Source organism: Aptenodytes forsteri, unplaced genomic scaffold (genome assembly GCF_000699145.1).
Source record: "Aptenodytes forsteri isolate BGI_AS27 unplaced genomic scaffold, ASM69914v1 Scaffold95, whole genome shotgun sequence".
NCBI lineage: Eukaryota > Metazoa > Chordata > Aves > Sphenisciformes > Spheniscidae > Aptenodytes > Aptenodytes forsteri.
Window position 1 is genome coordinate 1340694 of NW_008794624.1, and position 12920 is coordinate 1353613.

Below are 12920 nucleotides of genomic sequence, written 5' to 3' on the forward strand. Positions count from 1 at the left end.
GGTGCTGTTTACCCCGGAACGGGCGGCTGGGGAGAGGTTTGGGCGGCGGGAGGTGCTCGGGCCGGGGCGAGGGGGGCGGTCTGGCAGCAGCTCCGGGGATCCCGAGCCGCGCCGCGATGGGGACGGGGCACGGGGCTGCTCATGCCAGGGCGGACCTGGTGGAAGCAGGAGGGATGAGGAGGGGGCAGCAGTGCTGGGCACCGTCAGGCCTGTGAGGGCTCTCCCTCTGGGGTGAGGCCCCCCCCGGGGCTGCCCTCCCCTCTCCCTGCAAGCAGGCTGGGCCTTCCAGCCAGCTTTTGCGGGGGGTTCAGGGGAGACCCCAGCTCCATGCCAGGATCTGGCCATTCTGAGTGCCACAGCCCTTATCCTGCACACAGACTTCTGCATGGAAGTGCTGCTCGGGCTGCCTCGCTTCTGCCTGTCCCCCAAAACGGCCGGGCTGGCAGCTGCAGGAGGTACCGCCGGCCCCACGGGAAGGAGGGATGCTCCTGCTGTGGGCTGGGCAGGTCCTGCCATGGTCCCGGCAGCAGCTGTGCCCACGCACCATGGCAAAGGGCTCTCCCGGGGGACCCTCCTGCAGCCCCAATGCACCATTCTTAAGCGGCCATCAAGAAGAAGGGCACAGCCGGTCGGTGGGATTTGGTCTGGTCCTCTCTGTGCTTGGGCGTCCCCGTGTGTGTCTGGCCTTGCTGCTCGGTGATTGACCCCAGCCCGTGTCACAAGCCCCACTCCCCGTCTCGGCCCAGCGAGGCACCTGCTTTTCTGGCCAAACCAGGCTCCAGCACACACGTTGGGGAATGTGGGTGTGATGCTGCGAGCACAGGTCACCTTTCCCCTGCAGCTCCTGCCTTCTCACAGCTCAGTCCTGCCCTGCTCCCTGAGCCTGCTGGCACAGTCAAGAAACGGAGCAGGAGGAGGATAAAGAGAAGTCGTGGCTGAGCAGGGGCCGAGAAGTGCGGCTCTACAGGGACACCCATCTCCTGTGCTGCCCATCCCCTCACCAAAAGGACCGAGCTAGCGTGCAGTGGGGGGACTGGGGAACAAAAAGGGACGAGGAGAGGTTTTGCAAAGGCAAGAGGCATTTTCCCTAAGTGCGTGTTTGTTTGTGCTCAGGTCAGAGCCTTCCCAGCCCCGGAGAGGTGCTTGCTGCAGAGGAGCTGCTTACTTTGGCCTCACCCGAGAGGCCTCAGCCTGGGGTAGAGCAGCCCCGAACACTGCCCTGTTTGTGCTTCGGGAAGGGGCGTTTGTGGCCGTCCTGCCACGGTGGGAGCAGGCGAAAGAGCTGACAGTTGTTTCCACCCCCCTCCAGCCCTCACATGTTTCCCTTCGCATGGTCAGCAGCCAGCCAGTGCCTGCCGTGGGGAATTCTCCAAGCAGGACCCCACCTTGTCCAGATACGTGCGGAGCAGCAGGTAACCCCCACACTGCTGGTGTGCCTTTGGGGTGGCCTTGGGCTGAGACACCCCACGGTGACATGTAAAAAGTGCCACCTCCCAGCGCTATATCATTGCACTTGCTCTGCAGGGCAGGAGCGGCTGCTCACCCCGTGCAGGTACCCCATGCCAAGGGGCAAAGCTGGCAGCCTCCAAGCCGGGATGGAGCTGGACTCAGTTTTAGCTGCCCTACCTAAGAGCCCCCATTCCTGTGCTCTGTACGGGGCCACGTGTGTGCATCCGTGCGCATACCTCCATGCGCGCAAGCCAGTGCCCACAGGGACAGGGAGTGCTGCCAGCTCCCGCCATTGCTGGCATTGCCTTGAAGCCCAGGGCCTGGGAACTCAAGATTTGGAACAAGCTGTCATTCTCCCAAAGTCGCAGAGTAAAGCTGGGGCGTGCAAGAGAAAAGCTCAGAGGGCAGCGCACCCTTCCTGCTCCCCTGAGAAGTGCCACGGGCACCACAGTGGAGGGATGCCACCTCCCATGGGCACGGGCAGGGCAGCACTCCACTCTCACTGCAAGTGTACGTAACCGTGATGCTCTGGGAACCAGGAACAGTGGGCTGGACTGGGGCTGGGGCATGATGCTGCCTCAATGTGGTCAGGTCCATCTGGAAAGCCCAGTGGAGGGAAGAGAATAGAGACGAGGGCTGCTTCTCGTGCCTCTTGAAACCTCTTCTGCTGTGGGCCACCAAAGTCCCCCTCGGAGGCAGGGAGAGGCAGGAGACTGCTGCTGGTCGGTGACCCACAGCATCCCCAGCCCGTGCCGGGTGATGCCAGCCATGGCAGAAGCAGAGCAAAGCCCCTCTGGGAGATGCCAGCACAGCAGCTGTAGCCCCCAGCCACCGGACGAGGGGATCACCCTGGCACTGGCTTCACACCCTTGGCAGCACCAACCCAGTGCCGAGTCCCACAGGGCCTGGCGCCCACTCAGTGATTGGGAGACCCCAATGGGCTCCGGCACGAAGCAGCTGCCGCTGCTGCGCTGGCACTGCATCCCTGCAGGAGGGGACAGTGTGTGCTCTGCCGTGGTGTGAACGTATTGCTCACGGTCCAAAGGGCAGCTCAGCCCTGCCTGGGTGGCCCAGACTTTGCTTGCAAGGGAATGACTCACCTGCCTGCACAACCGTCCCACCACGGGACCGGCCACGGGACCGGCCACATCACCGTCCATACCTGCCAGTCAGAGGGGAACATGCACGATGGAGTCACCCCTCAGCCCTCCTGGGGCTACGTGGCCATCGGGGCTCTCTTGGTAGGGACGAGCAGTAGCTGAAGTCAAGGGTGCGAAAGCCCTTTGTGAGCATCTTAATTCCCACTCTGGATTCCATGCAAGAAGACCTCCCTCACCTCATGATTAGGTGTCCCCAGGTGCTGCTGGCCTCTGGAGCAGCTGTAAGATGGCGAGTGCTGTGAGACCCTCTGCTGAAATGCGGGAATGCATGGCACTACAAACCCCGTATAGGTGGAGGCCCTGTTGGCTTGGCTGTCCCCTGCCCTTTGCAAAGGGACCCCACTGTGGATTTGTTTAGTTTCTGCCAAGCTCCGAACGTTTGAACAAGCTACTGAAGCTGCTTGGAAGGAAGGCTGGAAAAGGTGACAGGCTGGGACTGAAATAGCTGTGACTGATCTAGGCCTCTGCTGGAGATATGTGAATATCAAAGTATGGAGGGCACTGCTCCCCCTGCCTGCCAGCGCAGGTGAATCCTTGGGGGGAGCTGCTTCCAGGTGTGTCTGCTTCTCTTCAGGGTGGGACCATCACTTGTGCCACAAAGTGGGCTTCGAAATAACTAAACAGCACACCCTGCTTAGAGTTTGAGCTTGCTTGAGGCTGCACGAGGATGGATTCCGCACCACCTCACGTCCCTCGGCTGGGGCTCTCCCCCTGCATCCTGCCTGTGTCACCCCGCAGGGGACAGGGCTGCTCCAGCTGCAAGTCCGCAATGGCACCGGCAGCTCTGCAGGTTGCCTCGTGGTGCAGGCTCTGTCCTTCTCGCCCTCCCTCTGCAGCGAGGGGTGCCTGCGAGGGTTGTGCTCTGTGTCCTGGGTTGCTGCAGCGGAGCTGGGTTCCCCCGTGGGCCCGGGGTGGCAGGATGGACGGGGCTGCCTGCAAGCGCAGCTATGGACAATCGGGCTTCGTTTCTCTGCCAGACAATCCCCCCCAGTCTTCCCCTTTGACCCTGGAGCTAAACCCTCCCTCTGCAGGAATGTTTTTTTTTTGGGGGGGAGAGGGGGTGGGGAGGTTGGCGCAGCTCCAGCTGCTGAATTTTTCCATGCCCAGAGGCCATCTCCTGCCTTAAATGGCCCCATAACATGGGCTGCATCTTGCTCTCCTGCAATCACCTATTTAAGGATTTTTTTTTTGATCCAGTCCCCAGCAAAGAGTGGGACGACACCAGCCCAGCGCCTCGCAGCTGGGCTGAGCCCTGTGCGGGGACGCTGGGGCACACGGGGCTGGTTGCCCCAGGATCCCCTGCAGCAGTGTGCCCGGGCACAGGGGAATCCAGTGCTGCTCCAGCTCTCCCAAGCACCTCCCTTCCCTGCGCGCAGGTCGAGTTTCCTGGATACAGGCCTGCATCCTGGTCCCAGGGGGACCTGGGCCACCGGCAGCATGTGAGCTGGCAGTGGCATCCCCTGCACAGAGATGCCCTTGCCGTGGGCAGCCCGTGCCACTCCTGGGCCCCCTCAGGCACAGCTCCTGCCCACGGCCTCGCTGGCCAGACCCCAGAGCCCTCCTGCCCTCCGCAGCATCTTCCACCACCCAGGAAGCCTCCCTGCAAGCTTGGGTGAGGGATGCTGTCTCCCATATGGGCTCAGCGGAGGCCCCACTGGCCCTGGCCACATGCCATGGTGCTGGCAGTGCAGCCAGGGCAGGGAGCGTGCCACGATCCTTGCGGGTCTCCATCCCAAGGCCGGACAGCATGGGAGCACCAGGAGCTCCTGGCGGGGACATCACCGGTTTTGGTGTCAGAGCTCCCTGGCCCAGGCAGGTCATTTCCAGAGCACAGGGGGGGTTGCTGCCACTGCCACAGCTGGGAGGGAGGGCTGCGCTGCTCTCGGTCCCGCTCTGCATGGCATCACCTGACCCACCCCACGGAGAGGAGCCTGCCCCAGGGTGCAAGCCTTGCTGGAGACCGCATGAAGGCATTCCTGGATGAACAGCCCCTGCCCAGGACAGAGAGGACATGAATGCTGATGAGTCGCCATTTTCCCTCACGGCAGCATCCTAGGGGCATGGAGAACAGGCTGGGCAAGACGTGGGAGCTTGCAGGGGAGAACGGGAGTGGTGGGAAAGGAGGCAGAGCAGCCAGGGAAGGGGGAAACTAGCACCCTCCCAGGCAACAAGCTGAGACGAGGAGATACCGAGGCTGCTGGAGAAACCCAGCGATGCTGCTCAGGGCTGGGGAGAGAGGTCCAGGAAATTTGGATCGGGTCTGAGGAGCCCAGGCTGGACCAGTGTCTGCCAGGGTGAGGTTTGGGATTTGCTGAGCCTGTTGCAGGGGATGAAGGACGGGAAAGCTGCTGTGGAGCTGGGATGAGGAGTGGGAGCAGGAGAGACACAATGTAGAAAGGCACATGCTTGCAGGGACGTGTCCTCTGGAAGACACTGCCTCTGGGGTGGCTGTGAAACTGAGCTCCCTTGGTCCTGGCGTTCCCTGGTGGTCAGCACAGATTGGTGAAGCCCCGTGGCAAAACGCCCTCCCCACCACCCATGCTGGACTCCAGGGAGAGGGACAAGCCGGCCTGGCTGGGGTCCCTGGCCAGCTCCAGGGCAGTGGGTCAGTAGGGTCCCGTTTTGTAGGGGAATGCAATGAAGGTCAAGCTGTCACCTAGTGAAGATGGTTTTGGGTTTTAATCTGCTTAAAAAAAAAAAAAAATCCCTAGGAAACTGCAGCCAAAAATGATGTCAACGGTGCGCTCTGCCAGCTGTAGGGTGCTCCAAGGTGGGACGAGTCCAAACTTCAGCTGCCCAGGTAAGCTCAGCTCAACCCTCAGCCATTCATGGCACGTCCCTAATGCACAGACACAGGGAGGAAACCAGACTTTGGGGGTAAAAAATTAAACTGCCTGTTGGACCTGAGCATTGGTTGTCATGGAAGCTGGAAGGTGAAAAATGTCCAAAATTTGGAAGTGAGGAAGGTCTTCAGTTCCTGTGGGTGCCCCCAAGACCTGGCACAGCAGGGCAGAGCTGAATGAAGCTTTTGCTGAGCAGTTTCTGAGTTCGTTCCCCTTCATTTAGCCCCAAATTTGAAGCGTGGGGATGGGAGGCGAAGTGCTGACCCAGCTCTGCCACAATCGGTGAAAAGGCATCAAGAGCTACAGGTGGCAAAATGCTCTGAAAAAATAACTTCCCGGAGGGCAAAGGCAACGTACCGTTGGGGAGAGCTGGTAACCAGGGTGGTGGTTGCTGGAGTCACAGCTGGAGCCACGTGCCAGCTCTCCAGTGCCAGCTCTCCATCACCCCAAGCCTTGTCCGGCAGCTACTTCCCTCCCCTTGCAGCTCTGGGACGTGGAGCGAGAGGCACGAAGGGACCCAGTGTTTCATAACGAGGTTTTTACCGTCTGCCCAGGGGATATGTTTGTTCTGTAGCTGTGCAGGTGGAAAGCAAGCCAGAAATAGATGGAGAGGGGGACACTGGATGAAACAGCACATGCAAATGGGCCAGCTGGGGAAAAATTTGGCATGTACAGATCGAAAGGTGTAAATCACTGCTTTAGCTTGGTGCTCTGCGAAAGGATCCTCCTCTGTGCTCCCCTTCCCACTTGACTAGTAAAGAAGCATTTATTCAAACACAGCATGGCCTCATCATGGAAACACTGCAGTTTCAGAGGAGATATTCACCCCAGGAACCCTGCCTGCCATCTTCCCGTGAACATCGACCAGGAGCCTCCAAGCAGGAGCCCACGTGCTTGGAAAGAGCGGTGCGATGTCGGGGCTGAGGTGTGTTTTGCACACGCAGTGCTTCTCCCTGCAATATGAGCTCATCCTACCCCAAAACACAGGGAGGAGGGTCCCCTGGGCCTGGCCCTGCAGGACGTGCATGTTCCCCTGCGAGCACGTGGGTCCCCAAGGAGTGACACTCCCTTCTACTGGCCACCCCCTCACCCGCCTCCCTATTTTTAAATATCTGCCAGGGAGGGGATGGAGCCAGGTGGGAATTTAGTTTATTTTAGTACTCAGCAAAAGGGGAAGGGAAGCAGCTGAGCCTGTGGCATTCCCTGTGCGTGCCCAGCCGGCCCTTCTCATCTCTCACCCCCACCGCTTGCATCTGGCGGAGTTGCTGCTGCTGCTGCGCAGGCTGTGCCGCCCTCCCAGCACACTCCTGGCACTGCCACCCCAGGGCCCCGACCGCCCTCCCGGCCCCGTGGGGGGCGGGGGATGTCTCAGTTTTGGTTTTGAGAAAGCCACGGATGTGCCGTCCTGCCGGATCATGTGCCTGCGACGTTGCCCGCTTTAGCCTCAATTTGCATGGGGCTGTGGAAGAAACCCAGCACCGTGTTGCACTGGGTGCTTTCCCGGCCCCTCCACTCACCCTCGGTGCTTATGGGCAGCTTCAGCCCATGCTGTCCTCCCAGAAATAAAGCCCCCAAAAAGCTTTACACCTCCATCACGAAGTTTTGCCATTTCTCAGTTTCTGTAGCAAGATTTGCTTTTTCTTTTCCCAGGGGGGCTCAGATGGCGGCTGCCGGGAAGCACCGGGGGGACCAGCAGGCGCCCGCCGCAGCAGTTCACCCTGCTGGAAGCCCCCGGTCCCACACATTTCCATCGTGTGACCAAGAGTTAATTTTGATCCTCTGTGTCTCAGCTGCCAGCAGCCTTTGGACTTTCCCCGCTCTGTCAGCCCCCCCCTCCCCGGATGGCAAGAGCAGCTCCTTCTGGCAACGGGCAGTGGCCTCTGCACCGGCGTCACAGCATCAAGCTGAGATGCTGCTGAAGGTCGTGCCTTGAACACCTGCCAGCTGGCCTAGGAGGAGGTGGGTCCCTTCTCCTTGAAGCCGTTTTCCTACAGCACTGGCTGTAGGAAAGGGTGTTTTCTGTTGCGCAGGGGCTCTGTGGTCCCGAGATGGGGCCGGGAGATGCCGTGGCTTTCTGTTGTGCCTTGCCTGGGCATCCCCACTGGAGCAATCGTTTTGTCTCCTGTTCCTAGCCGAAGTTTTACAATTCATACAAAGCCACGTGAAATGAGCAAACCAAATACAAATGTGTTCAAAAGTGGAATTACCATTTCAATTAATTTTCATCATCTTACTTAAAGTTTTGACTTTAAAGTTTTGAGCCACTGAAGAGGGGGCTCAGAGCCAGGCGGAGGAAATCTCCCTCCGGACCCAGCAGTGCCCCCCGAGAGCCGCATGAGGGGTCTGAGCCTGCTGCAGGAGGCCCCGGCCATGCATCCGTCAGCATTTTTGGGAGCCCCAGGACTGCACCAACATCTACTCATGACAGATTTCAAGGCTCTTTCAGGCCGGATTGGAGCCGGCTGGCTGGAGATCAGAGCAGTCGCTCTCCTACACCAAGTCACGCAGCCCCTGCCAAGTGTCACTGTGTGCCATCATCCCTGCCTGCCAAGAGGAGAGCCGCCCGCCGCTCCTCGGCGCCGTCGCACACTGCCATGCCGTCCCACGCCCACCCGCACCGGCCCACATTAAGTAAACCTAACGAGGCTCTACACAGAGCATGCGTTTCGGCGACCTGGCCCACAGGTATCTGCAGTTTGATCGGCCGGTCGCTGTGACCGCGGTCACAGCCCAGCAGCCTGGCGTGGCATCCCCTGGGTTTTAACTGATGCAGAGGAGCGGCGCAGGAGAGGGAATCAGTGTCTGTGTGTGGGGATGTCCAGGACCCGCATTTGGGACCACAGACGCACGGCCCTCCCTGCAGGACAGCGCGGCAGCCCCAGCCCGGCAGGGGCATGACAGGAGCAGAATCGATGGTGCAAACTTCACCAACGGTCCCTGCTGCCTCAGCCCGGGGGTGAAACCCTGCAGCAACCCTCCCCAAAAATCCCGTATCTCAGAGAGACTTTACTGAGTGATGAAAGAGCAATTATCAGCTCGGCTGGAGGCAGAGTTGCTCCTGTTTGGTTTTGCAAGGAAAATGGTTCCAACCCCATTTTTTCACAGCTTGTTCCCCCTCGGTGTGAACTGCAAAAGAAATAAAAGAAATTCAGGATTTTTTTAAAAAGTTTTACACTAGTTTGCTGGATTCTCTCCTGCAAGCGGTTAACGGTTCATCTAAAGTCAGAGGAAGCTCTCTGAAGCAATCTTGCAATTTACAGCTTTTCCTTTACTAAATAAGAAATGGTCAGGAAATTAAACAGGAAATTGTGTCTGGAAGGAACAAAAGTTGTGTTGTCAGAACTTGCTTACGAAAGATTTACTTTATTTTAACCAGTAAGGAGCCAAGATCAATAGTCAGAAGAGGAAGGAGTTTGTGCGAATTAAATCACACGTGAAAAAAAAACCCCACACTTGGGAAAACAAGAAGCCTTTGTAAAAAGCAGATAGGGACGAACGGGAGAGAAGGCTTAACACCTGCAGCAACCAAATGCTGGGAAGTGCTGAAACACGAAGGCCCAGGGTGTAACCCAAGCAGGTCAAACATCGCTCCACAGCCTCAGTGCCCAAATCTCTGGGAGATACTCTACAGCCTGTGCAACACTCTGAGGTCCATTTGAGTGTTAGAGCGCGATGGACAAGCATTGCCCCCTCGCTGTGCATGGTTTGCAGGTAAAACAGCGGCGCCTTTTCCTTCCTCCTGCTCAGAAACACTGCAGTGAGGTGCCCCTCGGGTGGCCACCTCCAGCTCTCCCTGCCCAGCGCGCCAAGCACCACGACCCGGCTTTTATTCCTGGTCAGCAGAGCGATGCTCGTACCGCTGCCGACGTGACCCCTTGCGCTTTGCACACTCACCGTCTTCTGCACCGCCACATCAACACTGCAGGCATGGAGGGTCCTCCCTGCCCAGGGGACGTAGGTACATGCACCATCGGGTGACGTGGTGGCTTGAATTCAGCCCCACGGCAGGGCTCGCTTGCACCGGCTTGCTTCATCCTGGGATTTGGCCAAGAGAAATTTGGCTGAGAGAAAGCCAAGACCCTGCCGCAAACATGCAGCGCTTTTTGAGAATCCCATGCAAATATTTGCTCCCAGGTAACCCTACAGTACGTTGGGCTTTGGGTTAATTATGGGTTCTAGTTGGGAGATTGGGTAATCTGTAATTTTTTTTTACCATTATACTGCTCATCTTATCAGTGGTTGAGAAACAAGCTTAGCAAGCGCCGGTATGCGAGTATGTCAGAGGTGATGAATTGAGACTTCTGTCTGGCTGATCGCACCAGGCTCTTTAGGTGAATGCTCGTACCTGGTGGGGACTGACTTGAAGGGGCTTTTTCTCTGGGATCCTGCCTGGTCACTGTAATGGTTCCCCTGAAATGGAGGGGGGAATCCGTCCTCCGTGACAGCTCTTTGTGTTTGGTCTAAGCTGTATGGGATTAATCCCCAGCGGGTAACGGGACCATAGTGTGCGGGAGCTGTGCCATTCGAGAGCAGCTGCATGGGCTGAGCAAGTGTGGCTTCACAGCCTTTTCCCCTCCTCTTGGGGAAAAGCTCTTGGCGAGGAGGCTGGAGGAATTACTGTCCTGAGAGCACGACAGAGGCTGATGACGGAGATGGTCCCAGCTGTGAGCTGTGGTGTGGCCTTGAGCAAAGCATCCCCTGCCAGCGCCGAGGCAAGTGTTCTGACTGGAAATACTGAGCAATGGGTTAATAAATGTTTACCAGCTCTTATAGCAGACATCCAAGCAGTTGTTAAAATCTCCAATGCTTTGTGGGTGGATTTCTCTACTGCTCCGGTCCTGGCCATCCCCAACGCGCAGAGTTTGTGGCCGAGGCCGTGTTGGTGGGATGGGGAAGTGCTCTCTGCCTGCTGGGTGAGGTGGCCGCAGGTGGATCCTCCGGTCGGAGGCAGGACGCCAGGTGTGCAGGTGTACACCTTGCCCGGCATCTCCCTGTGCCAACACACCGCTCTCACTCAAAGGGAAGGTGCCATTAACTTGTGTAGCATCCATGAAGGAGACAAGTCCTATGTGCCTCCCTGGGGGGGGGCTCACGTCCCAGCAGGAAGCAGGGAGGGAGGCAGCTGCAGCCGAAGCTTGTGTTGCCCTGCCTCTCTGCAGCACCCTCTGGCCCTGGGGGCGGGGGGGGGGGGGGCGGGTTTTGGGGCGGGGGGCGGTATTTGGGGCACTCCCTGACACGGTTAAAACAGCTGCCAGTGGGATGTGCGCTGTTGCTCCCACAGCTCGGGGGATTTCCCACTGCTGAGGCAGCTCCCCAGGACCAGCACAGAGGCACGCCCCTGGGCACAGAGGCTTTCCACACCCGTGCTGCTCTGGCATGGCCCTGCGCAGGTCTCCAGAGGCACGGCCGGGCCTTCTGCACTGCATCTCTGCTCATAACCCTCCCGAGGATGGTCAGATGTCCACACAGCCACAGATCCACACTGCCACTGTGCCATGTCTTAGCTCCAGCGGTGCAAAAGGCTGAAGAAACCCTCATGGCAAAGGTGCTGGCTCACGCCCCGCCGGTGCCACGAAGCAGCTTCTCAGTGTTTTTCAGGACCCGCCTCACAGCCGTAACCGGTTGGGCTGCTCCTGTGTCATCCCCACTCCTGGGGCAACAGGACCTGACCAGGGAGTTAAGTGGCACTGGGGCAGCCGGGCTCACCGCTGACCTGCTGGGAGAGCTGCCAGCAGGCTCTGCGGCAGGCACTTGCACCGGGGACGCAATGCAAAGCCGCTCGCTGTCAGAGCCGCCCTCCTGGCCACTTTCATCTCAGTATAATCCATACTGTGGTTTAGCGAGCCCCTTTTCCTCTGCTAGAGGTTCACGTTAAATCCCACGGGCTTCTTCCAAAACCTACCAGTAACTTTCACAGGAATTTCCTCCTGTTCAACCTAACGAGCCACAGCCTTGCCCAGCAGCTCCAAGCCAGGCTTCTGGCTAAGTTGCAAGGTATGGGACAGTGGGCGCTGCTTTGCACCCTGGCTCGCTGCCCCCTGTGCTATTATCCCTCATTTTCCAAGGAGACACAGCAGGGATCTGCCTGGGATCCTCCTGTGACAGCCCCCTTCCTTGGGCACTGCAGGTCAGGCTGTTTCTGTAGCAGGGCAGCCCATGGTTTGCTGGCCAGGGGGGTTTAAACCCCAGCCTGTGTAGAGATGGGGCACTAAGCTGGAGCTTCTCCCTTTTCCCTTCTCCTCAACGTGCTGGCACGCAGGCCTGTCTGCTGTCTGTGGCACACAGAGCTCTCGGAAGGGTGGGGAATACCAAGTGTTAATGAAAGCACAAAATTACAGGGTGAAAAATCAGGAAAAGAACAGACACAAAGACGCTCCAGAGGTTTCCACTGCTGGCTGGGAACATTTACCCACAGCTGGCTGACTCCAGTCACGCCACCCTGCAGCTCGGCAGCACCAAGCTGAGCCCTGCAGGCACCCCCCTCCTGTTTGGGAGCCCTCCCGGACAGCCACAGGGGCTGGTTTGTGGGGCTGGAGCCAGAGCTCCCTTGGGGAAAACAGCAGCTGTGGCCTGAGAGGGCCCTGCTCCTGCAAGGACTGCTGTGATTCACACCCTCCCGTGCCTCCCTCTGGGCAAAGCTGTCCTTCCTTGTTCAGAGTCCTGATGTGCACGTTTCCAACGCGGCATGCTCGTGACTAATCCACCTGTGCCTTTCAGGGCTGTCGTAACACGCTGCAGGCTGGGAGAGCGGCATGCATTGCTGCTCACTGTGGCTCCGATCACGCTGTGGCAGCAGGATCCCCAGTTTTTGTCAGAGTAAGCTGCAAGGATGGTTTTCTTGGCTACTGTACCTCAGTGTAAAGCCCACATTACAACGCTGCGCTTCAGATGGGCAGATTTAGGCCAGGCTATCCACAAAATCCCTAACATTTTGATAGTAACTGGGGTGTCTTTCTACCAGTCTACCCAAATGTGCCAGTACCAGGGAAGGCAACTCCCTTCTGTCCCACATCAGGAGTGGGCGCCCACAGCTGCCGAAAGCACGCTTGCAGCTGCCTGGCCTGTATTCCCCTGAGCATCTCCCAGAGGCGCTCTCCCAGCCCCAGCCGTCAGCGGGAAGGCAGTTGCCGTGGAGGGAAACGGGGAAGGTCTGCGCAGGCAGCTGCGGGGCTGGGGAGAGGCGCCGGGCCAGCAGGGCCCGGCCCAGCTGCCAGGTCCCAGGCGTAGCTCGAAGGGAAGCACGCCCCGTATGGGCCTCAGGACGCACCCGGCCGGCTGCCGGGCAAACGCTGGCTCGGCTCTTCCTCCTACAATGAATAAATATGCACAAACCCAGCTTAAACACTTCCCTGGCACGCCCTGTGCCTATAAACGCGGGCCAGGCCGCCATCCGGCTGCCAGCGCGTGAAGCCTGAGCCCAACTGTCCCCAACAGGCCCCCTCAGGCCGCCTGCAAAATGGCCGGCGGG

The 12920-nt window shown here is 58.9% G+C and overlaps 1 protein-coding gene across 1 annotated transcript in view; it reads left to right on the plus strand.

Moving 5' to 3' along the window:
* The first annotated feature begins 2540 nt into the window (after positions 1 to 2540).
* Positions 2541 to 12920, plus strand: part of SUCO (SUN domain containing ossification factor) — a 55517-nt gene continuing 45137 nt past the window's right edge. The window contains exons 1-2 of the mRNA XM_019470487.1: positions 2541 to 2690; positions 7899 to 8033. Of these exons, the coding sequence (XP_019326032.1) occupies positions 2541 to 2690; positions 7899 to 8033 (285 nt within the window). The remainder of the gene's footprint in view (positions 2691 to 7898; positions 8034 to 12920) is intronic.